The following is a 26,107-nucleotide window of genomic DNA, read 5'->3' on the forward strand; positions in this document are numbered from 1 at the left end:
GCAGTGAGCATTGAGCTAGGACCGCAATAAGAGAGGTTATTGTAAGTGCCAGCTTCAGAATCACAAGTGTCAATAGCTGTAGCACCAGATTACTACCCTAATGATTTGGGCTCCATGGTCGAATGTCTTCAGGAGTTACCAAGAACTAAGAATTACACATTACATTTGGGATTTTTTCCTGGTTCGGGAGATGGAGAGGGGTGGTGTTGGACATTGTGTATGCTTAGAAAGGACAGAACAACAGTTGTTGACAAGCTTGAAGGGAATATGGCTTTACAGACAATAAAAAAACAAGGTTCCAGAGCAAGTGAACTCCGAGGTTTGAGCAAAACACAAAAATGAGGCAAGATTATTGAAAACATGCCCTCCCCATTAAGTGACACTTAAGGAAAATAAAGAATTCCCTTATGTACGTCAGTACTGACTGCCTCCTCAGCCAAAGGTGGGGATAAAACCTGTGGTTGAGTCTCTCTTACAACAGGGTATCATTAAAAATACCACTAGCCCCTGTAATATTCCTATCATTCATTGCCCCGGGGCAATACTAGATAGTATAGGTTCATACGGGATTTACGAAGTATAAACAGCATTGTGGTGACCTTAGCAGCTGTTGTGCCTGACATCAATACTATATTATCTTCTATACCTGTCGAGGCGCAGTACTTTTTAGTCATGTTATTATTATTATAGACTTATATAGCGCCTGAATCACCCCCGAAGGGGTATCTCTGTGCTGCAAAGCCTACAAGAGAAAGCTGAGGGCAATCACTTAGAACAGGACTGTTTTAAGGAGTTTCCTAAATTGTAGATGATCTGGGCATTGTCTCAGCGTGATGGTGAGCTCATACCAATGCCGCGTTGCAAGATGCAAGAAGGCTTCCCCCGCCATCCTAGCCTTCTTGACCCGGGGGGCTACAAGAAGGGATTTAGTTCCTAAGCGCAGATCCCTGGCGGGTGTATAATGATTGAATTTCTCAGCAAGGTATATGGGGCTCCTGTCAAATACAGCTTTATGAACGGTGCAGCAAATTTTGAATTTGATACGTTTGCGCACCGCCTACCAGTGGTGCTGTTGTAGCAGCGGGGCAAGGCCATTCTGTAAGGTATATTTAAAACCAGACACGCCGCAGTGTTCTGAACTACCTGCAATCAATCCAGGGAAGATTTATTAGCTGATGCCAGCAAAGCGTTGCAATAATCTAGTCTGCTTAGTACCAGTGCCTGGATGAGGGTCGTCGAAGTGGGAGTCCCATGGTACATAAAATAGTAGTAATATTCATATATAAATATATATAAAAGATCATAAATATACATATACATATAAATAATATATATATATATATATAAATAGACATAAATAAGAAATTTAAAAGTACCATAGAACAACAAAACTGAAAACTGAGCTCAAGGAGACTCCCTTCACACGACGTGCAGTAGAAACTCTGAGGGCTTGAGCATCTGAGGAGAAGGTTCTAGAGGGTGCTGCAGCCTGATTGGCTGGAATGTGGACCATTATAATGACATGGATATGTTACTAAAGTCAATTCTCCATTTAGGCCTCTATGGGCCTATGTTGTTCTGCGTTACTTTTAAATTTCTTATTTATGTCTATTTATATATATATATATATATATTATATTTATATGTATATGTATATTTATGATGTTTTATATATATTTATATTACTACTATTTTATGTACCGTGGGACTCCCACTTCGACGACTGGGAATTATTCAAGCATGTGAATCTATGAAAGACACCAATACTGGAGAACCACAGTTTACAGGTAAGTAACTAATGTTCATCTATCTATTGATCTATCTATCTATCTATCTATCTATCTATCTATCTATCTATCTATCTATCAATCTCTTTATCTCTCTATCTCTCTATATATATTTATATATAGGTATATTTAATATCAGGAACAACATTCTTTCACCGAAATCCTTATGTTATATCCCATTTTGCTGGAGAAACTCAGAAGAGGTGATAGTTACTGCACCCCAGTGGGGTGGCTGAAATGCATGGTCATCATTAACCCCTTCCATGCTCATGACGAGCTCAGCAGTGGAGCTGTGCTTATGACGAGCTGAGCTCGTCATGAACAATGATGAATCTTACTTTGTAGCACAGGAGGGGAAAAGTCACAGCAGCCAAGGTGTTAAAGAATTTTCATAGACCTTTTCCTATTGTAGTAAAAGTTCCGTTATCTCAACTTGTCGTTATTGAGGATTCGTCATAGTTGGTTCTTCATCATAAGTTTCCTCATAAACTTCTTCAACATGTATTCGTGCCTGCGCCCTCCCAGCTCTTTCTTCCTCTGAACCTTTAAGAAGCAGTGATATTGCAGTATGGTCACGCTTGGAAAGCTCTGTTGTATATTTGTCTTTAGACGTGTCCATCAGTGAGGAGATGCGCCTTCCATTCTTTCCAAGTCCTCGCTCCTCCTCAGTGTAGTTGTTAGTCAGGTTCCAGAGATTCTGCATCCATAGGACGTCTCTCCATGGGTCCCGCACATGCCTCGCCATCACAATTGTCCAATAAGATATAGCGATATAGGTGACCAATGGGAATGGTCTTCTCTAGTGCCTACTGCTTCATCTTCACAGCTCTACTCCTCCAGGTGATATCCCATCACACTCGGGTAGAGCTGAGGAGCCGTGGTGGTTTTCTCATCATTTTCCTGAATACACCTGCTGGGCAGCCGCACGAGCCGCGGCGCATGCCTTGAGCAGACGCTGTCACTATCTGCTTCTTCCTACCTCAGGTGTTCACCGTGTCCGTATGTTCACAGGTGCTTCTTTGTAGTATGATGGTTGTTCTCCCCTTTGTTCGCTTTCTTGGGCCTGACCCCCATGAAGGAGCATGATGAAATATACTCTGTCTGAATCCAGTTTGTCTGGTCCATCTCAGCAGCAATGGCGAGGGAATGTAGTATTCCTATGATGTGGGGGACATGGTGGACTCCAAAGAAGGATTGTGAACACTCAGGCGACAATGTGGAACATAGTAGACAAAGCAAACACAAGTGTTGTGTCTGCTGTGTTCGCCCTAAGTTGGCAGGGTATGCTCAGACGTGGGTCCCTTGCTCACTTTGCCACTGGATTCAAGCAAGCCGGGCTGATGAGGGCTCTTAGCCCAACACCGGTCCCAGGATGCTTGTTTCCGGTCCAGGGAGGACCTGGCCTGGCAGTTCGGCCTGGACTGTTCCCATGAGGCACAGGGTCAGACTGATTTGCATACGGCCGTGTCTGAACTGGGGTGGCGGAGTGAACTAAAGAACGATGATGGATTCAACCCAGATCTGTGACAGGGGGTGAGTGTCTGAAAAGTGTCAGCGCTCCGTCCATCATCTCCTTGTGTGAACATAGTAGACCGCCAGCGCCCACTGTCCCGCTCTCTTATGGTCCTCAGCCACCATCTGATTGGTCAGCTCAGTGCATTAAGAGTTTGCAGCCACAAGCTCAGCGTGCAGCACATCTGTGGTACTGACCACACATGACTTTGTCCTTCAACAACATCCTGAGAAGCAGTTTCTGGTCCCACCACCAGGGGGTGCAAGTCCCTGAGAATGGGAATAGAAGAGGTTTATAACAGTACCAGAATCATCATAAAAGTAACTTTTAAAGGTGATGTTGGTAATGTCACTACCAATGCGGTGGTCACAATAAACCCCCTTTATGTGTGAGTAGCGCCAAGAAGCCCCGTTGGGTGAACATGTTGTATACAAATGCACCTGCTGTCATGCCAGTGGGGGTGCGGATGGAGGGTTCACCCAGATGCTCTCTGAGTACACTCCCACTCATGTCACTCCAGTGCAGCGCCGTGCAGCGGCTCTTGCACGAGAAAGGGAAGTGGGCGCTAGAGAGAGGAAGCAGCGAGGCTTCTCGGTGTTACCACAGCGGCCCTCGGTGTGACGAGGCCCGGGCTCAGCCTGGCGGTTTCTCTGACGCTTCCTGTGCGAGCAGAGCGACGACTCCACCAGCGAGAGGAGGCGGCAGCCAGTGCTCGGCGGAAGACCCTCCAGCGCCCAGGCCTCGCGACCCACGCCCGCACCCCAGGGTGGGACCCGCCGCGGCAGCGAGCAGGGAGCATGAGCCGGGGGGGCACCAGGTCCGGGCCCCGGGGCGGGCAGCTGGAGAACGTGCCCTCCGGCCTGCTGCAGGGCCCGGAGAACGACAAGGTCTTCGAGCTGCTGGGCAGGAAATGCACGGTGAGGCCTCACCTCCCTCCATCTATGTCTCTCTCTTCTAGTGCCTGGACAGCTGCCTTTAAGCGCTATGACAGCCTGGGGATTAAGGGGGAAGTGTGAAGAGTGGCTGTGTGTCTCTGACTATAAAATCCAGCAAGCACCCCATGGCTCTCAACCTGTTGCGCATAAAAGTAGGTTAAATGAAGGTGTATGCGCCAAGAAGGGTGTCTGGTGGGTCATTGTAACGCATGCAGCGCGCCGCTAGATTGGTTTGACCTCATGGTCAGAGGCTTGACCCTCGATGCTTCCTCTCAGCCTTCGACCCTTTCGAGGTTGATGGGTAACAAGAAACTGACGTTATCTGGCAGAAGCGCCTAGAGGCCACAAATGGAGATGGTGTAGTCTGCAAATATGCAGTGAAGGTGGATCTTGTTTGGGAGGGTGAGGGCGGTTTGCAGGGTGGGAGTGACTAAATAATATTCTGCTTGTCTTGAGGGAGGGAAAGTGGTTCACTGGTGAGCGACATTCTCCAAATGAGAGGGAAATGAGTGGTGTGTGCGTACCGCAGAAGTTACTACTGGGATGTTCATTTATTTTAGGGGTGGGCGGTAAACTCTGCTCCGCCGGTGGAGTATTGCCAACTCCACACTCCGCCTGGGGTCCCAGAAAAACTCAGCGAACCGCCGCATCACAGAGTTCTTCTTGCTCGCGGCTCGCCAACGTTATGTTGGCGAGCAAGAACATCAAGCGCTAGGACGAGTCCTGGCGTGATTTCTCATCGCAAGCAGTTGTGGCAGGTGGCTACTGTTTGCGTTGAGAAATCTGGCACTCGAGTAGAAAATGTACGCGAGCGGCAGAAAGAAGCCCTCTGGCGCAGAGCATGGCGTCGTTTGTGCTGATTTTACAGCGCGGAAGGAGCTCCTGGTGCTAACAACCATATGTGAGCATAATGACAATAGCTTCTAGGTGGCCCATGCTATTATGGGCACATTCAGCAACACAGGGTTTTTAAACATCACAATGCATTCTGGGACTTGTAGTTCTACTATTTCCTTTAGAAGCATTGGCCTCGCACTATAAGCCTGCAATCTGCTGGTAGGTAAAAATCCACCACAGACTGAAGGTCTCACTTCAAAATTGCAGCATTTTACAACGTTGTGTAAGAGAAGCCAACACTACTCCCTTTGGTGTAGCGGTTCCATGTGTGAGGGAGGTTCACATATTTTTCAGCCTGTCTCGAACATATTGAATGTGTGAGAGAAATTAGATTTCCTGTAAACTGAGCTCTTCCTGGTCTGTGTGTGTGGAATATATGACGTTACAACGCAAACAACTACAACACATGCCTTTACAACACAGTTTTTACATCACAGCATCCATTACAACATGATTTTACTACGCATGCCATCACAACGCATTTTAGAAACTACATTTACAACACATTCCATTACAAAGCATACCATTACAACGCATAATACTTTTAGGGCAACAGTAGGGTAAGTGTTGGATAGTGTAGGGGTAAAAATGACTATTCCCACTCCAGTGAGTGCAACAGTAGGGTAAGTGTTGGATAGTGTAGGGGTAAAAATACTATCCCCTTGTACCCTAAAACCCATACACACCCTAAAACAGAAAAATCCCCATTACTTACCTCATAATGCGCTGTAATGGTGTTCGTTGTAATGGCAAGCGTTGTAGTGATGTGTTGTAATGGCATGCTTTACAATGGCATGCAATGTAAAGGCAGCTGCGTTGTAATGACTGTGTTGTAAAGGTAATGTGTTGTAATGACTGCGTTGTAATGATTTTTTCCCGTGTGTGTGAACCTTCCTCCAATGCTGCTTGTTCTGTACTTGTTTGTGAGACACATTTACTGTCTGTATAGAAGTTTGGGGTTTGTGTGTGGGAACCTTCCTCCACTGCAGCCTGTGCTGTACTTGTTTATGTGTGATGTGCCTTTACTGTACTTGTAGAAGTGTGTGTGTGTGTGTGTGTGGTGTGCTCTGCTGCTTCATGTGCTTCTCCTCTACTTTATGTGTTAGGGAAGCTTGCACTGCCTGTGACGCCCACTTTTTTGTGGGCGAGAGAAGCTTGCACTACTGCCAAAAGTGAAGTAATGTGAGGGTGCAAGGAGGATGCTTTAAAAAGATGGAGTCATGTCTGCAAAATCTTAATAATGGCCATTCATGGACTCTTCATTATCATGTCAGTATCAAGGTTAAGAGGGCACACATTCCATAAAACAAGCATTTACAAATGCAGTAGGTTTTACCTTACCTGATCATCTCCCCATAACCCGGGCATTGCCAAAGAAAGTGTCTCTCTGGGATTTGGAGAGATGGTGGTCTGAGAATCATCAGTACCATGTGCATTGCATATGTTGATTGGCATTGGCCCCTCTTTTCCCTGATCTGCTTGAACTGTAATGTTCTCAGCATAATCCCATGTGTGCCTTGGCACCGCCATACCATGGCTGCTCGGTGTTACAGACATTACCACCATGAAGTCAGCAGTAGCATTATGCCATGCTGAGCACCTTGAGGCTATCCATGCCCGCAGTATGGCATAAAAAATCATTGGGCATGGGTAGACAAATAGAAGGTGCACGTGCTGTTGATGCCTGCAATATGTCAACAATGAACACTATTGTCAGATGGATGTCCACAATATTTAAAAAATGATCACAACCCTGCCAGGACCACCATCGTGTACTGGATGGTGACAATACTCCAGCAAATACTGCTGTAGCGCCAGGGCGAACATTATACCAGGTGTGGGTGTTATTGTACAATAAATGCTCACAGTATGCTCAGAATTACCACCGTAGAGCAAAGACCACCTTTCTGCCATGGGCGGCAATTCTAGAGCCATGAGTGGGCATTGTATGTCAGGAATGACCTCCATTGTGCTAAGACCAGCATTCCGCCGGTACCACCATTCTGCCAGGACCAGCATTCCGCCAGAACCAGCATTCTGCCAGGACTACCTTCTGCCAGGACCACCATTCTAATCTTCCAGGACCACCATTCTGCCAGAACCACCATCTACCAGGACCACCATCTGCCAGGACCACCATTCTGTGATGGACACCATCAAACCATGGATGCCCACAGTAAGCCAGGAATGGCAACATATTTGCTATGGCCAGCAGTTTACTAAGGGTGGGTTTGTGGAATGGATGCCCACAAACTGCCAGAACTTACCACCACTGTGCCAGGCCAGCATTTTAGCTGTGGTGGGCAGCATGCCGCGGATGCCCATAAGTTGCCAAGAAATATCATTGTGGTAGGGAGAAAATTCTACCAAGGGCAGCCAATGAGCCTCTTGCCTTGGACGCCCACTAGTTGCCAAGGAGTGCCATTATTTTGCGAGGGCCAGTATCTTCCCATGTGTCATCAATGGGCACTATCCACTAGATACCACAGATTTACCACCACTGAGCCAAGACCAGCATTCTACAAAGGGGGCAGTAGGCATCATCCTGTAATACACTAGAAGTGTCGCAAATGTCGACTAATGTGCCCGGGCAATAGGCATCATCCCATGGATGCCCGGAAGTTGCTAAGAATTACTGACATTGAGCTAGGGTCAGCATTTTAGCTGGGTGGACACTCGGCATGTCTTTCTCACACACACACATACGTGCACACCAGCATGCGCTACACAAGTATGTACATATATATATATATATATATATACACACACACATCCGCAGCGGGTGATCCAGGAAGGAAGTGGGGATGGACCGACACCCCTCAGCGGGTACAGGGCAGAGCAGTCGGTAGTGTAGGGGGAAGGACTAGGGGCCCGATTCACAGAACTAACTTAAGACAAAATCCTAAACGTACTACTTTTGGTATTCACAGAAGGCATTTAGTAGTAGTAAAGTTAGTATTTTGTCTTAAGTTTGACTTAAGTCAAACTTAAGATAGACTTAAGACAGACTTAAGACAGACTTAAATTAGGATTTTGTCTTAAGTTTGTCTTCAGTCTGTCTTAAATCTGTCTTAAGGCTGTCTTAAGTCTGTCTTAAGTTTGTCTTAAGTCAAACTTAAGACAAAAACCCAACTTTCCTACTACTAAATGCCTTCTGTGAATACCAAAATTAGTAAATTTAGGATTTTGTCTTAAGTTAGTTCTGTGAATTGGCCTCTAGGAGTTAAGCCAGAATGCCTTCGGGGGAAGGAGACAAGATGAAGTTCTTGGGGGAGAGGGAAGTCAAGGGACGTACCTAGGGTAGAGGGCCCGGCAAGCTGGAGTGCCTGGGGGGAGGGAACCTATTACAAAAGATTCTTGTTAAATATATTTATGATTGGTTATAGCATTTGTTTTTTTAAATACTGTGTATTATTACGGTGAGGTTTTTCTGAATTGGGATGGGGGGGGGGTGTCTCGAAATTGAAACTTGCTAAAACTTCGATGTAAAATCATGTTAAATATTGAGTTCATGCCAGAACATAGTAACATTTGTGCAAAGTTGTTAATAAATGACATAATTTTCTTAACTACACACAGGTGTGCAGGTGTAGCACATATCACTACTGAGAATCCTCTCAGTACTAAAGGTACAGAAGGGAATACTTGCTAACCTCAAGGTATTGCTTGAAGGGGAGCACTTTTTTGGAATAGGTTTAAAGAACTCTGTCCTCTTTGGCTGTTTGAAGGGTTACTGTCCACATTTTTCGAATATGGGGTAGAGGGAAGGGAAGCTGGGGGGCTGGGGTATAGGGAAGGCCAGCTGAAGCGCCAGGTATACGAGGTGCAGTGGAGAGGGTGGGCAGGCTGTAGTGCCACGTGTGGGGGGCGGCCATTGGGTGCTCTGGGGCAGCCACGGATGAGTCGAGAGGGCTTTACGTGGCTGTAGGTGCTCTTGGGGAGAGAGTTGTCCCTAGAGCCTGCTAGTGGGAGCCTCTCCTCAGCAAGGAATTTCTTTTATTGTGTTTTCCTTGCTGGAAAGTCTGGCAGTCGAATCCTTTCTTTGACCTCATTAGACCACAGTAATAGTGATAATAACCGCTGGCAGGCCGTGAGGTGCAGCAATGCACTTTGGGGCATATTTACAAGCCCCTTGTGCCGCCAGTGCTTCACTTTCTGTGATGCACCGGCAGCAGAGTGTGGTGTTCCATATTTACAAGAAGAAGTAAAGCCACCCTGCTGGGCTTTTCATGTGCTTGTAAATACATCCCTTTTTCGCGCAGCACTTTGCGTGTAAGGGGCGTTCCATGGCTGTTGCTGTGGGTGTTCCCACACAACACCTGTGGATTCTACTGCATTCCCAGATTTACAACGTTTCGTAGACCTGGGCGTGCGTCAGAATCTTACGCCTCCCCAGTGGAGGTGTAAGGAGGCGCAACGAGGATAAATATTTTTATTTCTCTTCGTTTTTTCCTCTTTGTATGCGTGCCACATTCTGCAGCACACGTAGAAAGAGGAAAACTCCTCTCATGATTGTTTTTGTGCAGGAAGGTGTTCCTTCCTGCAGAAAAAACACTCATCCCGCAACACAGGCACCCTTGCACCATGATGCAAGGGTGCCTGTGGTGGCTCATGGCAGCCAATTGTGCGCCAGCGAAGAGGAGAACTCGGGGGTACGTCATATTGCTATAAATATAATGTATCCCTTTGCTCAGAAAGTAATGTAGCACAGCACAGCCAAATGGCTTCCAGCACCGCACTGCATTATTTCGTTGTAAACATGGCTCTATATTTGAATGTTTCAGGAATATCCGTGTGAAATTAAAGTGGGTTAGTCTAGAGTAGAACTGTGAACACACACACAGCACAGCCCAGGTGTACAATCATCTGTCCGTCTTTCACCAGTCAACAACACATCTGCATCTGATTTGATGGCTGTGCATATCAGCCAAGAAGATCCGTACATCAGACACAATCTCAGTCACCACCGACCACACACCGACAAAAAGCATGCCAGAGTCTGGTCTGTGATGGGAACGGTAGAACTGGTGCGGAAGAGACACCCCCGTCTTTCAGAAAGCGCTGTGATGCCATGGAAGACTGTGCGCTATACAAATATCAATAATATAGCATACTTTGGGGAGAGAGTCTCACGGTCGGACTGTCCTACAGGGCAATCTGACCGTGCCAAAACAGCTTGTCTGGGAGGACAGTGTGTGGGCCATTATTTGGCTGTTTGTGGGCCTGTTTTATGGTCTGCTGGGCCGGTTTTTACTGTTGATTTCTCTGATATTACCACAAATATTGTCTGCAACAAACACAAATGCACGAAGTCTCCCAGACCCTGCAAAACACCTACACAGCTTGCCTTTCCAAGTCCAAAACCGCCCCAATTTAGAGAAAATGGGCCACTTTCTTAGCTACCAGATTGGCTAATGGTGGGCATATTATCTTGATACCCAGCCCTATTTTCTGTCCCAGACCGACCCCTGAGGGTCTTTCAGTCCTTGACAGTTATGAGCATTTCAAGGTGTTTGGTGGGAAGACGGCAGGGCTCAGGGAGGGAGAGGTGAGGCCATACGGGGAGGAGCTCCCGGCTTCAAAGATAAAATCCTCGAAAGGGGTTGTTGACTTAAAGAACTTCCTCAATGTGTGTGCAGTCGCTGTCAGAAGCGATCTCGTACCGCGCTCTGTTGAGTATTTTGAAGGTAAAGGAATTTCTTGCGAAAGCCTGTCCATTTCTCTCTATTGTGAGCATGGATCCTCCGATGTCTCGATGCGAGGTTGATGTTCAAATAAAGACTCGAGTTCATGAGAGCTCTTGAGTCTGGCTTGAATAAGGTCTCCTTGACATTTATGAGACGGCCTGGTTTTTCTCCTCGGTACAGTTGGAGTGAGGAAGACAAGGGGGCATATTATCAACTGCTGACGATAATTATCGCTGGCTGTGATTAGCGATAATTTTATTCACGCAGGCCATCCCTGCAATTTATCGCTCTGGTAGCGCAATATTAACAACACGTTTCTCCAGGGCGATAAAAATTCCAGAGATAGCGAGGTTATCGCCGTTTTGCAGGGAACATCACTGGTTTTCCAGCAATGTTCCCTGCAAAATGGCGATAACCTTGCTGTTACGACCCACAGGGTCGTATCAGCATAATCCACCCCAATGTTAGGGATTGGTAAATCTGCATTTTAGCAGACGTTAGTTTTTGGAGAAAACAGCGGTTTTCTCCAAAAACTAATGTGTGCTAAAATGCTGGGGCAGCCCTGTAAATATCGTGATGTGAACATCAGCGATATTTACAAGGTTGTCCATTTGGGGTACGCCCAGTGACGTCCACCTTGCATCTCATTAGAGATGCAAAGGGAGGCGTTGGGAAAAAGGGAGCTAACATGCGATTACGCATGTTAGCACCCTCTTGTAAATAGGGTGATAGTTTTATCTCTGCTTTTTTGGCTTTTTAAGCCAAAAAGGCAGAGATGAAGCCCTTGTAAATATGCCCCTTCATGTGGGCAAGATGTGGTTTTCCACTCAAACACCACCCCAACTGTGCCAGGTACTAGCCATTAGTATTGTCAAAAATGTCTGCCATCTCTCAGAATTTGACGAAACTCACAGATATTGAGTTACAAATGCCAGTGCATCACTCTACTTACTTGAGGACACGAGGGACATGAACTTCCAGAGATGAATGCCCACACATTCAACACAGTCTTTGGATTTGTTCCAATTGAATGAGGAGACCCTGTCCTTTCTGACAACTGGTTGTGTTCTAAAAGTGTAGAACAACTTCCTCGAAGCGGAACGATGACTTCAGTCGAGGTTCTTGGGACATACCTGACCTAGGAAGCTGGGACTGTTCATCCAAACCAAATATACCCCTTTAGCAGTTGCCTCTCAATGGTAGATGTGGGTGAACAATCAATCAAAACAAGCTTTATTCTGTTAGCATACAACCATAAAAGCATTCTAAAAAAACATCAAATATAAAAACATTAAAACATTTATCATAAATCATCACAATGGGATATAAATACTTTATCACGGTGGGAAATAACATTTCATGTAAGGTTCAATTACACGCTAGGTTACCATTGTACATAAAGTGCTAAGTACATTTTGAGAAGAAGAGAATATTTATCTTTGAAGCCAAAAAAAGAAAAATTTCGCCTGGGAATTTAAAACACGAGTTATGCTAAGAAGGTTATAATTTCCATAGACTAAAATCATTTCATTTCCCTGCCCGATTCAATTACTACATTCCATATGTGGGTGAACAGTCCGAGGCTTACTCAGGAAGGTGAAGTGGGGTCAGAACCTCAGAGCTGAACTGTGCCCCACCAATAATTACACTGTCCAAGCAAGACTCGGTCTTAATAAACAATAGGGGCCTCATTTACAAGACCCCTGCGACGCCGGAACGTAACTTTTAATGACGCTCCGTGGCACGTGTTGCAATGCCATATCTACAGCGCCACGCAAATCTGCCCTGTGTGGCTTTTCATGGCCTCATAGATATGGTGTGAGGCAACGCAGTGCAGGTCGCTGCAGTGCCTCACACTGGGATGGGGAGGCGTGCCATGGGCGTAACGGCGGGTGTTCCCACGTAGCACTCACAGCATTTGACACATTCTCAGATTAACGTTCTGTAAACTTGGGAATGTGTCGAAAGTCGACGCCACTCCAGGGGAGACGAAGGGGAGGCACAACGAGGAGAAATAACTTTTTTCTCCTTGTTTTTTTCTCTTTCTATGTGTGCTGCATTCAGCAGCACAATAGGAGGAAATCGCCACCATTAATTGTTTTTGTACAGGACGCAGGGGTGTTCCCCCTTCAGCGGCTGGAGCAGCCGCGGAGTGTGTCCGTGCAGCTCGGTAGATTCAGGAAAACACCCTAGAAGGCGAAAGGCAGACAGCTGAGAGCTGTTAAGGGGCAAATTTGGGGAGGAGCTATGAAGGCAAGCCTTAACCTCTTGAATGCTCATGACGAGCTGAGCTCGTCATGAGCCACGGCGCTCCGGTGCTCATGATGAGCTCAGCTCGTCATGGCCCGTGGAACGCTCACACGCGGGGATTATTCCCCCGCTGTGCTGAACGTTCCACGGAGCCAATGCACCTGTGACGAGCTGAGCTCGTCATGAGCACAGGAGCACTGTAGCTCATGACGAGCTCAGCTCGTCATGAGCATGTGGGCGCTGTGCGCGCCCCCCTCCCCCCCAGTACAGCGGGGGATTAACCCCCGCAGCAAAGGGGCTAAAGGGCCTCACCCCGTATTTGTGGGCAGGCATGAAAACAAAGAGAAAGGGAGTGAGTGATAGCATACAATCAGAGTGTGATGAGGAGGAGAGGGGAGTGGATAAAAGACCATAGTCATGTTTGTCATCAGAAGGAGCATGATGCATATTGGGGATTGGTACATAGAGAAGGAAATATTCACGATTTTTTTAAAACACAACAACAATACAGTAGGATACAGAGAGTGTGATAACTTTCAAGTCAAAGTGCAATATAATACCATGAGCCTGTGCAGACAGGACAATATGACAACTGCATGCAGGTGGAGATATAATATTCCGAGAAATACAAGTCCATGCACGAAGTACAGGGCTTATATTTTTGAGATGTTGACCTGAACTTGTAAGGACAGGATCTTATAACAACCACCTTCAGGTGGAAAAACTTTTGGCAGAGAATAACACATGAACACAAGTGAATGGCGACAGCTACAGTATGGAACGAGCCCAGGAGGGAGGAGAAGGGCCCGGGGATGAATGTACCCTGACGTGGGGAAGGGACCTATGTACGAGGGAGACGGCCATTACAAGGTGATAGTACTGTTCCAATCATCTAGGGTGTTGAGTCAACGGTTATCAGAATCACAGCGAGTGATCCATCTACACGCGCATTCATTCAAGAGTGATTGTAGATTGCCACCTCTGGGGAGTAGAGTAGGTTGGTCAATGACCTGCCAAGTGAAGTCTGTCTCAGTGTGGCCTTTTCAAAGAAAATGTGAGACCAAGGGGGCGTTTACCAGCTTGCAACAGATACGACTCCTGTGTTGGGTTATACTGTTCTTGGCCATTTGTGTAGTTTGACCTATGGAAACTAGCTCGCAGGGACACTGTATGGCATAGATCACGTTGGTTGATCGACAGTTGGTAAACGTTCGTACGGTATGTGAATGGTCATTCACCTTGAATTCCACTATTCCCTGTATCAAATTTGTAAGCCGGTTTGGTTCATTCCGGCTATCGAGAATACATTGTTCTCAGCTTATTTTGTCTTAAGATTTGCCCCACAGGGTGTCGGGGGAGACTAGCCGGCTGCCCTTTTGTCGGTGCAGCCTGTTTTCTGTGATCCCCTCTCTCTCGTCCTGAATGTTGGAGTTGGAACTGTGTTCCACCTGGCGTGAGTAAATCAAATCAATTAATCTTTATTTCATTAAAAGAATAATCATAAAAGCACATAGAACAATAAAAAGCTCATGTTACAAATATGGATAAAAGGCTACGGAATTATTAGATAAATTATACAGTACAGTTTCTTACATGAGGATAGTCTTTCTACAGTTAAAAATGGATTTTAAAAACGACGTGACAGCTAAAGTTATAAGTTCTTCCCCCAAAGATTGCATAACTAAAAGAGCAGGGAGACATTGTCTCAAGCCTAATGTTCTGAGCACCGGGAGTATCCCACTTTTTTTCTGGACTGTATAAAATGTACAAAATAATAAAACATGCATAGTGGATTGCGCAGTGATTGGCGTGAGTAATAAAAATAAAAAGAAAGGGGGACCACTTCCTCCTTATATTTGGTCCTGAAGAAGGCCAATGGCCCAGCAAGGGCGCATGTGGGCTGAAACATGAAGACCAGTGTTTTTCATGATGTGAAGGATACATTGCATGTCAAACCCTCACACCCACACCTGTTTTTTAAATCTTACCCTTATTTTAATTCACTTTTTCATGGATAGACCCCAGTAAACCTCTGAGGATCACTTGCTGGTGGAGGCACAAATGATGGTGCTATCAACCACGATCACGCCGATGGCAAGATACTTTCCAATGGCGTAAAAGGGCTGTTGAGGGTCCCACAGATCTTTCATAACGATCCTTCTAGGCCCAGATGCCCCACTCCATCTTTGATTGTTTTGCTTTATAACCGGAAGCTGAGTTGGACCATGAGACGCTTCTACTTCCCTCTCTTGACAAGTTGTCAATCCTATGTATGTCATGAAACTCATGATGGAACTGGAGAGCTTCATGGGTTCCAACTAGTGGTACCCTTCACTGAGATGAGTTTGGAGAAGGAATGAGCCCCATGGAGTTGATGCTGCGTGCCTGGGTTATAAGACGCCTCTTGGTCTGGATCTCAGGTTGGGTGCCTCATGAATGCACAGATCCTGGTTTACCCTTCTGGCACTTTTTGGGCACTGAACAGTTGGAGAGACTCAGGGCCTGTGCCCAGACACGGGCTCGGTACTGCCAGAGATTGTGGGGCATATTACCAAGCAATAGCGATAATTATCTCTATTGCTTGGTTAGAGACAAAAAATTACCGCTGAGCTGCGGCGATTTTTATCGCAGATAAACCTTGGTATTACCAAGGTTTATCGCAAATGCGATAAAAATCGTCTGCAATACATGAATATCGCTGAAAAGTCAGCGATATTCATGCATTACCGAGCTTATGCTCTTAGCCATGTTATCCACCTCCCATTGGATAACAGGGCTAAGAACTGCTCAGGGCAGGTGTTAGCTTTTGGAGATATTCGCGCTTAGCGCGAATATCTCCAAAAGTTGGTAATAGGAGATAGCGATGTTAGCGACTGTTTCCAGTCGCTAACATCTTGGCACGCCCACTTTGCATGCCATTAGTGATAAATATCACTGACATGCAAAGTGAGGGCCAAGATGGTCGCTATCTCCTACTAGCTGTCGGTAACTGGATAAACCCCCTTGATAATATGCCCCTGTGTGTCTTGCCTGTACTTGTTGCTGTATACTGTACATTGCTGTGTATTGTGCTTGATTCCTGCGCCACAGGTTTGATAGAGTTTAAAATGCGCTGTTATTTGGCTCCTTTGAGATTTCTGAGGTTTTGGTCCAGGTTGGGGACAAACATCTCTGTGTTGTGCTGTGTAGGGGCGGCGCTTGTGAGGTTAGGGGGTACAGACCCTGTAGTCAACACATCTTCAGAGCATCCTCCAGCTCAGCAGCACACAGGCATGTGGAACCCCTACTCCTCATTAGGAACATTACACATACGGAAGTATGTGTGCAAGTAAATCCGTTAACACGTCCGAAGCCACCTACTGTGAGTTCCATAAGGGAAACTTGCACGTAAACAGCCTTTTGTAAAACTGCGTCGCTGTGTTTCAAATTCAAAGGGGTCAGGGCCCTGTCTTCAAATAACAGTCCAACATTTGTACCCGCAGGCTCACTGCCTGCACTGGTGAAAGTTTTGGGAATTTTCAATATTTCCCTATTACACCTAACCCTGGGTGGAGTTTTTGGAGTTGCACTACGCGGAACTCCACAAAGTGCAGAAAAAACTCAGCCCCACTACGCGGAGATCTGCAAGTGGTGGAGTACGATAGAAAAATGCTGTTCGCGGTGATTGCACAGTGCCAAATGCTTGTCTGCACTGTGCACTCATTGCAAACGGCACCTTGCACAGCGCAAGCGGTCCCTGCTTTCCTTTTCTGCCACTCAAGTAGATTTTTACTCGAGCAGCAACTTTCTCAGCATGAATCTGCAGTTTCTCAACGTAAGCATTCACGACCACTCGCAGTAAGAAACCTGACCCCCCCACCCCCCGCGTTGGGAAATCTAGCTGGGAGGTTGATTTTCCATGCTTGCGTTTGCCAACTTGATGTTGACGATCACCAACTAGGAAAAATCTCGCCGGGAGGTTGATTTTCCTCTCTCGTGCTTGCTAACTTGATGTTGACGAATGCGAGCAAGGAAAAAAACTCTACTCCGCTACACAGAGCGGAGGTTTTCGGAACTCTGTGAACTCTGCATAATGCGGAGTGTGGAAAAATCCACAAACTCTGTGAGCGGAGCGGAAATCACCGCCCAGGCTGGAAACTAGTTTCAACTTTGCAGACATTATTCTCGAAAGGTTTGGTGAGCTCCATTCTTCATGCGAGAATATCCACAAATATCTAAAAAAAAAAAAGCACGTGCGAATACGCTTGTGCCTTTCTTCTTCTCCATGGGGAGAATACTTTTCCCACTGTAAAGCACCTTCCCTGCACCCACATAATTTCTTCGGAGGGGCGTTGGGATGGGGTGTGGGATGGGTTGAGGAGGGGTCTTCACTTCCCAGGATTTGTTCATTCACCTCTAATCTCCAACTGTTTCCAGGGTGGGACAATGCCAGTTTGTGGTCACTCATTCCAGGCCATTGAACGCTCACTTCCAATTTGCAAAGAAGAGTTATTCACACTGAAATTTCTGCGTAAGTCCATTTTGTAGTAAAAAACAACTTCCCCGAGTAGGCCAGGAGGTTTTGCTCATGTAAACCAAGACATGCACGTGTAAATCAGTTCAAAGATGCTAATTGCATGATATACACGAGAAAGGAAGCGTAAGTGGGGAAGCTTTGCATTTGGTTGAAAGTTGACCCCACCCTTGAATTTAAAGAGCCCCCAAAGAACATGTTTCTGGATGCCTTGCAAAATAGATGGATTGATGATAAAAATGGCAACTTTTGGCGCTCTGAAGTGACCACAAGGCAACAATAAAAACATCTTTATAATATAAATGCCACAGCTATGCTCCAACCAGTGCTTGAAATGGAAAACTAGAAGTGCAGGAGATGCTCTGTACCAGAGTGCCTGCTTGTTTCTGAGAAGTGCCGGTCCCCCCAATTAAAAGTATTACGTTTTTCTCGAGAAGTGCAGGTACTCTCCCTCTCAATATAAAAAAGTGTTGGTGCGCAGTACCGGACAGCACCGGCCCATTTGAAGCACTGGACACAGCATCACAAGCTTTGTCCATTCAGCTACAAATGTACAGCATCCTCTGGGGATTGACCCCATTCCCTCCTAAATTCTTTGCCAGCATAAATACATATATATATAAATATATATTCATTACTTCTCAGTCCCCAGGGTTACCCATCTGATGTGTTTTAGGCACGACAACACAGGCCAAGTAGTAAAGTTGCCTGATATACCCTTTTTCCTTCCATTGCTGTTCCTGCTCACGTCACTTCCTCCGGAAGGCCAGAAAAAAATTACAAATGTCAAGATGAGCCTATTCAAGTTGCCCACCCCTCTGACAATCAAATGGACCACTTAGTGTTTTTGGAAGATCACTGTATGTGGCTGCAGTATCGACACGAAGAGCGGCTATTACAGAGAAGAAAGACTACCAGGTCTGTCTGCAATGTGACGTCACGCCAGTGTCACTCACTCACGTGACCCGGAAGGGATACAGCTGTACCGGATATAAATGATCCTTCACATGACCTGTTGTTGGAGAAGGCCTGTGAAATGGAGGTCACTGGATCCAGTAGCACCACCGTGGGGCACTTCATTCCAGAGCAGGAGGATGACCGGTCCCACCCCTCACCAAGGTGCAGTCTGAGGGTCTTAGCAGTGGCCGAGAACCCCCCCAACACAACCATGCATGATGATGAGGAGTTATGTGGCCTTAACTATCTCAGTTCCACCAACCAGACTGTTTATGTATTTTTTAGTTTTTCTTTCTCAGTTTTGTTTGGATTGGGCGATTCTTATGTCCTGTGGACATCGCTACAACAGGCCCCATAAGAGGGACGTGCAGCGATGCGCCTGGGGGGCTGGAACGGTAAGGATCAGGAACCCCCTGTGTATGGAGGGCCAAAGGGTCCTGGGATGCTGCAGCCCTCTCTGATCTGCTTCCTGCACATGAAGTTGTCCTAGTCCCCTGCAGGGCTGTACACACAACTTATTCGCCTCTTATATTCCAGCATAAATACCCCGGATGTAGGCAGTAGCGAATGCTGGAGCACGATACAGGATCTGCATTTATTTTTGTAATACTGCAGTTTTTCATCTCTGGCTGCACTAGACACATCTTTTGCCTCAGAGGCAACAATCTTACGTTGAGCAGTTTCATGGAATTTGAATGACACCAAGGACTAAATCAAGTGGTCCAGTGGGCGACTGTAGTGAAGTCCTGGGCTGGTTCGTGTTTGACCCCGTCCGCGTGCCGGGGCTGCGGGAGTGCCCACCAAAACGGCATTGATGAAACAGAATCTCACCAGCAGCCAAAGCGGACACTCACATCGGTCAAGTGCCTTTTATTGATTTCAAATAGTTATTTTTTTGATTATGTAAACCACAAAAGTTGAACAAATCATCGAAGTCGGCCCGCAAACAACCCCCATTTTCATCAACTGGTCACAAAAAAACGCGCATGGCATCTCGCCAAGCAACATTTTTCTTGAAACTCTGACCCATCACTCTCAAATTCATTTAAATCAAATTCTCCCACGAGAACCAGTTCTCCTCCTCAAAAACCCACATTCATGGCGACCAATTTAGAACTTCTAAATCATTTGAGGTTCATTGCCCCTCCTTCTCAAACTAAAATATTGTACAGGAGAAGTGAACAGCCCTGACAGAGGAGGACTGCCCCTCCCATCACTAACCACAGACACAAGTCTACACAAAGGTATGCAAGAGAGAGCACTACCTAAAACAGCCTGGTTAAGTTAAACGCTGCACCCTTAGTAAACTGAGGGCCAGATGTATGAAAGCATTTCGCATTCACAAACAGTGCGAATCGCAAAATTCGGCTGTTTGCTTATGCAAAATGGACTTTCCTCGTGAATGAAAGGCTTTTAGATTTGCAATTTAGGCAGTCTCAGTATTTTGTGATTACCAAAATTGCGAATGCAAATACAGCTAGAGCGGTCGACCTCGAAGCTGAGGAACAGGGTTAGAGTCTCGGCAACGGCGCTCAACATCCTGTGATTCTGGGCAAATCACTTAAACTCCCCGTACCTAACAAAAATGAATGTGTCACTCTTTAATGAAACTGGTGTTCATATAAAGCGCTCGGATACCCGATGTCTTGGGTGTAGTTCCCGCTAAATAAAACTCATAAAATAAAATAAGTAAAAATAGGGAATCGCAATTTGCGAATCCCTAAAACACATGTCGGAAGCCTTTCCTAAATGCAAACTGTGCATTTAGGAAACGCTAATTACCATCAACTTCAAGTTGATGATAACCATGTGCAAACTTTGAAAAATGCACAAAAATGCATTTTTCGAAGTGCCATGTAGCTCACACATGCCCCTAGGGCATGTGTGTGCTTTACATGTGCACACTTTCTTCTTTTGGGGTGCTTCAGGTCACTTTTTTGGGGGGTTCGTCAGGGGGGCCTTAGGCCCCCAGGCACCCTTGACTTTGCTTTGGTCAAAACCATCCGCACCTATGGGCCTGTAGTCCCATTGGAAAGAATGGATTTATGTTACAGTGATTCACTATTAGGTAATCTTAAGGAATTGCAAACATTTTACAGATTCCCACATACATAGCATTTTGCGATTCCCAAATAGCGATCTGGTAATCGCATAATGCTTTTGTGATCCAGCTGGCCCTGAATCCCTGCATTTTCAATGGATAGAAAAAACAAAGGCAGGAAACCTCTATAACCTGGGAAAAGTACACACCTTACCTACTGAAACTACCAGAAAGGAATACCTTCCACCACTTTCAATGTCTCAAACCTGAAATGAGAGTTAACAACTACCGTACTGTGCAGGATCATCTACTTACGCCCCAGGCAACTTACCTCCAAGAAGTACTCGTGGAGTAGATACTTTCTAAGAGTTTGTCTGATGCGAATCACGTCCCGCTGAGAGACGCTTCCAACTCCTCAGCGAACACGCTTGCATCTTTTCTTGACAGAAATAGTCTTCCACAATAAGTGTCCCTTCTATGCATAACAAAGGGGCATGCATAACAAAGGGGCATGCATAACAAAGGGGCCACAGCAGACCCTATCAGCCACAAAGAAGATGAGATTAATAATACAAACCTCCTCTTAGTTCACCTGTCAGAGCATCTACAGCCTCCCTTCAAAATCCCTTTCTCTAATTTTTCCATAACAGCACAACCCAGATGTCCCATAATGATTTATAGGCATTTGGGACAGGAAAGTTGACAAAAACATCTAAGCAGGAACATGGCAAATAATCTACTTTCTAAGTTAGACAATAAAGATGTAAACATATGAGACATTGACTGTAGAAACATCGTAACTTCAGCTGTGGCTGAAATATTGCTGTCAAAGAGAAAATAGAAACATCTGAAGGATGGGTCTGAAAAGTTCACTAAGGGAAAATCATTGAGAGAATTGGAGAGAAGATGGTGACTAACACTGAAAAGATCTAAAAGGTGAGCAAAAAGAATCCCAGTGATTCAGGGGAATTCCCCCAACTCTGAAATATCTGAAAAAGGAAACTGCATTTCAAGATGGGATCAATTTTAACCAATCAACTAACACTTGGTAAAACCCTAAAATCTATGTGGCCGTCATCTCATGATGAAGACCTCATCCCATCCTACTGAGCTAAAATCTTAGCAACTAGCCCCCTCTCTGGGGAATAACTCATAACCAACTCTCTGGCAGAGGGACTGCGTAAATAAAGGTCTATTCAAAACCTTTAAAAAAGCTTTGTAGATGTAGACGAGCTCAAATATTTCAGCCCATAACAGGGCTACCTTTCCTGGATAAAAGTTTATAGAGTGTGGTCAACAAATACCAAAATAATCATATTAAGAACAGCAACCGGTGAGACTCAAACACTTTGGGCTTCAGAGAAGCGTGCAGCGTTATTGCGACAGTACAATGAGTTATCAATGACATATTTAAGACAGTAGACAATGGAAAGTGCTGCCTCCTAATCCTGCTCATCCTCCGTGCAGCTTTTGGCACTGTCGAGTATAAGACCTTCTTCAACATACCCCGGAAAAGGATGGGATTGGTCGGTACAGTCCATAAATGGATATGATGCTACCTGATGGACAAATCCAGCACAGGTAGGATGTGAAACCTCTCCTCAGACCCTTCACCATCTCCTCATGGAGTACACCAAGGCTCCAAGTATGTTGAAGCCCTCAACCAAAATATTGAAGAATTAGGTGTCAATATCCATCAATGCACCCATGATACTCCGATCTGAGCAAGACACTAGTATTTTAAAGAAGGTCTCCAAGTTACCAACACTTCCTTAAGCTTATTCTGGATAAAACCAAATTCCTTCTCATCTCCCCAAACAACAACAGCACTCCCACTCCTAACTGCGTTCTAGTCTCAGACCCATTGAGGGTCAAGCGACCTATTGCAAGTAAAGCCAAGAGCCTAGGTTCATACTCAGCAACTCTTACTACACAGACATCATTGTGAATGCCATTTGAGACGTCTTCAGTGATGTCATCAATTATGTTATTCAACATGTAACGAGTGATGTAATAGGTGAGGTCATAAGCCGTTCATGGCGGGCGTGCAAGTTATAGTTAGCTCACCAAACTATAACTGGTGAATTTCAGTGGTTTTCTTTTAGTTTAAAATTTCATTTTTTAATTGACATTTATAATGTCACTTTAATCTCTGAGTTTTTCAGTGAGTATCAAAGTAAAACAAAAAACTAAAGTAAGATATTATTTCCAGACTTAACTGTAACATCACTTCAATCTTTTTCAGTGAATTTTTCTTTGGGGGCACCTTACTTTTATATGTATTACGCAATGACAGTTCCTGCTGTATAGTTACAGTTATGACCACGTTTCCATAGGGAATGGATTTTTGGGGTTTGCTAATAGCTTTTAATGCTTTTTGAGGAATCCTCTTGAAAATTTCCCCCAAAAATTTCATTCACTTGAGCTCCTTCCTGGGAAGGTTTGGGGTGATCCATCATAAGGTGCCAAGAAAAAGGGGGGTCCCAAAACGTGTTTTCCTCATGGCAATTTTTAATACTGAAATTGAACAGCACTACAGACAAAGCGGCTGAACAGAATTACACCAAATGAGGAGAAAAGCTAGATCTTTATCCAGAAAGTGTGCTTTTCACTCTCCCCCAAATGCCCTTCCTCGCAGCTACCTCACTTTACCGCCCCCAAACGTACTCTACACTCTCTTACTCACTCACATGCACCTTATTTTCTTTTATTTTTGCCGTGAAAATATTTTAACAACTCTGCTACCAGTTGCCTGTGGGGGCTGCAACTCCCAGACTGCCTGTCACCAGGAGACCAGGGAGGAGGAATAGAAGAGCTTATAGCGAGTTAACATCCCCTGCAGCGCAGGACACCGTATCTGTGTTGCTCTTTATGTATACATTTCTAAATAGCGCGTACCTTATCCAGTGATGTCAGAGTGCTTTACAATAGAACAAAGTAAATTACAAATATATGGAGAGTGGCGTGAAAGTAGGTGCAACTACGTACTCGTGGTGAAAGTTACAAGAACAACAAGTTACAGATACATTCAAGGCCATAAGATAAGCAAAGGCGGTTCAAATAGGGAGGTACAAGTACAGAAAACATCTTTACAAAAATTAAGTATTCAAGAGTGTCATGAGGCAGTCAGGGTCGTAACCTACCATGAGGTGAATTAATCATAGAAGTGTCTTTTGAAGAGAAGAGATCTAAGCTCAGATTTGAAAGTCTGGAAGGAAGCGGTGATCCGAAGAATTGGAGGTAGCAAGTTCCAAATTCTAATCCCATTGGATGAGAAGGATTGCGCCAGGAGTCTTTCCTTTTTGAAAGTTGGAGGTTCGAGCAAAACATGTTCAGCATTGTGAGAATGTCTAGAGCCGCCTGATATTTTGAGGTAGTTGACCAGGTATCGATAGGTGGAGGTGTGTAAGGCTTTATGGGTTATGCAGGCAGTCTTGTACATTGACCTAGCTTCAATGGGAAGCCAGCACAGAGAAATCAGTATGGCTGTAATACAGGGGCGGCTCCCCCATTAGGGCAGAGGAGCGTCGCCCACTGCTTTCTCGTAGTGTGAGAAGCAGAAACATAAAATGGTATTTGAAAGAAAATGGCCTCCCTACAGGCACCCGGCTGGGTGCTGTCCACTCCAATCACAAAGCGGCAATTGCAGCGTTGTGATTGGCTTACCGGAGGGGAGGGCGCATGCCTGTTCCTGTTCCTGTTCAGGAGCAGGAAAACACCTAACGTGGGACCCGTTTAGGAACAGAGACAGCGCGGGATTCGGTCAGGTAAGTTAAAAAAAAAATCTACCCCCCACGTGAAAACCCGCATGACCCCCCTCAGCCCCCCAACCCGTGAGTATTGCAACCTGCGACTGGTGTAATATGATAATTTCTTTTGGCCACATAGGCGAAACGCGCTGCTGAATGGAGGGTGGATTTTAAAGGGGATGGTGCGATTTGGGGAGGCCAGCAAGAAGAGAGTTGCAGTAGTCCAGTCCGCAGAAAACCAATGATTAGACCAGAGTTTTTAGGTCTTGCTTGGGATTGAAACACCAAATCCCCCAGAGAAGGAGCAGTTGATAGCGTGCGTTCTTGGCCATGGTATTAATTAAGGAATGTAAGTTGAGTTTTTTTGCCCAGTATGACACCTGGGGATTTGGCGCTGTCAACGATGGTAGATTTGCTGTTAAGAATGTTCAGATTCTACATCCACGATTGAACAGGAGGAGGAGAGAGTGAGGTAGAGAGAAGAGGGAATTCAGTTTTTGAGGGATTCAGAATTTGATGATGAGATGTCATCCGATCTTGGATGGAGTTGAGGGTGGTGTTGAGGATAGACATGTTGTGTGTGGAGGACAACTTTAGGTAGAGTTGAGTGTCATCAGCACAGAGGCGATAATGGATTTTTTAGAAGGTTTCCGAGTGGATCCAATTAAAGATTGAAGAGGGTGGTGCGAGGATCGAACTGTGAGGGATGCCTGGAGCCACAGCCTTTGATGTAGAGAGACAGTTTGCTATTTTGATTGGATGAGATCTACAAGAGAGGTGTGATTCAAACCATTTCCGCACTGTGACTTCAAAACCCATTCGTTGCCTGTGCGGACTGTAACTCCCATACTGCCCCTGTCACCAGGGAAGTCATCAGAGCGCTCAAAGTGTGTTAACCTCATGCGCGCGGGCCGTTTTCCCACTGTGCGCTGAGTTTAAAAAAAAAACGCGTTACATGACGAGCTCAGCTCGTCATGAGCGTACGACAGGCGTAACTCATGACGAGCTGAGCTTGTCATGAGCGTCGAAGGGGTTAACATCTGCCGCAGTGCGGGACGTGCACGGGGAAAGATCTGGCCCATCTTAGGCCGTCTGAGCCAGAAAGAGGCAGGGCAGGGCCACCTCTCTAAAGTTCGGAGAATTTGTTAGGTTGGCCAGGAGGTCTGCTACCACCGTACCTAAAGATCAGTGGTTAGGGGGACCGAAATGGAAAGGGTCTTAATTCCATTTATATCCCCTGTCCCAAGAAATGTTGTGCTCATTTTATAGGAAGCTAATGTTTGGCAAACTGGTTTCTCAAGTAGGGCTTTGAGAGGTGACTGCTCCTTCTTAAAAAGAGGTAGCGGTTGATTATACAAAGACTGCACATAAGTGGGAAGCAGACACCAGTATTTATACGTATTCATGAAATAGCGTGCAAATATCTGACAAGTAGCTGGTAATAGAGGGGAATTGATGCATAATTGTGCTCTGAAGCACTTATACTGAGGTGAGACAGTCTGCTTCATAATGTGTTTTAAACACTTGAGTTGCAATGGGTAAAAGGAAAGCCCGGGGAATCCCACAGGGGACTGTGAATATCAAACAGCTGGACCAGCATGCCCCAGAAAACTGCACAATAGATGAAGCTGACAACCTCACTGGGGAGTTGGAATCAATCTTAAACAAGTGGAAAATAACTGACTTCCCAGGCTCAGGCCTGAAGGTTGCAGACATTTCCAAAAGGGGGAATGAATCTGTGCCATGGAGCAAACTCCCTCATCCACCCAACAAAGGTC

At 45.6% G+C, this 26,107-nt stretch overlaps 1 protein-coding gene across 1 annotated transcript in view; it reads left to right on the plus strand.

The window, feature by feature from the left end:
* Positions 1-3,903: 3,903 nt before the first annotated feature.
* WAS (WASP actin nucleation promoting factor) overlaps positions 3,904-26,107 on the plus strand; it is a 113,913-nt gene continuing 91,709 nt past the window's right edge. The window contains exon 1 of the mRNA XM_086940345.1: positions 3,904-4,217. Within this exon, the coding sequence (XP_086796471.1) occupies positions 4,098-4,217 (120 nt within the window). The 5' untranslated portion in view covers positions 3,904-4,097. The remainder of the gene's footprint in view (positions 4,218-26,107) is intronic.

Source organism: Lissotriton vulgaris, chromosome 10 (genome assembly GCF_964263255.1).
Source record: "Lissotriton vulgaris chromosome 10, aLisVul1.2, whole genome shotgun sequence".
Classification (NCBI taxonomy): domain Eukaryota; kingdom Metazoa; phylum Chordata; class Amphibia; order Caudata; family Salamandridae; genus Lissotriton; species Lissotriton vulgaris.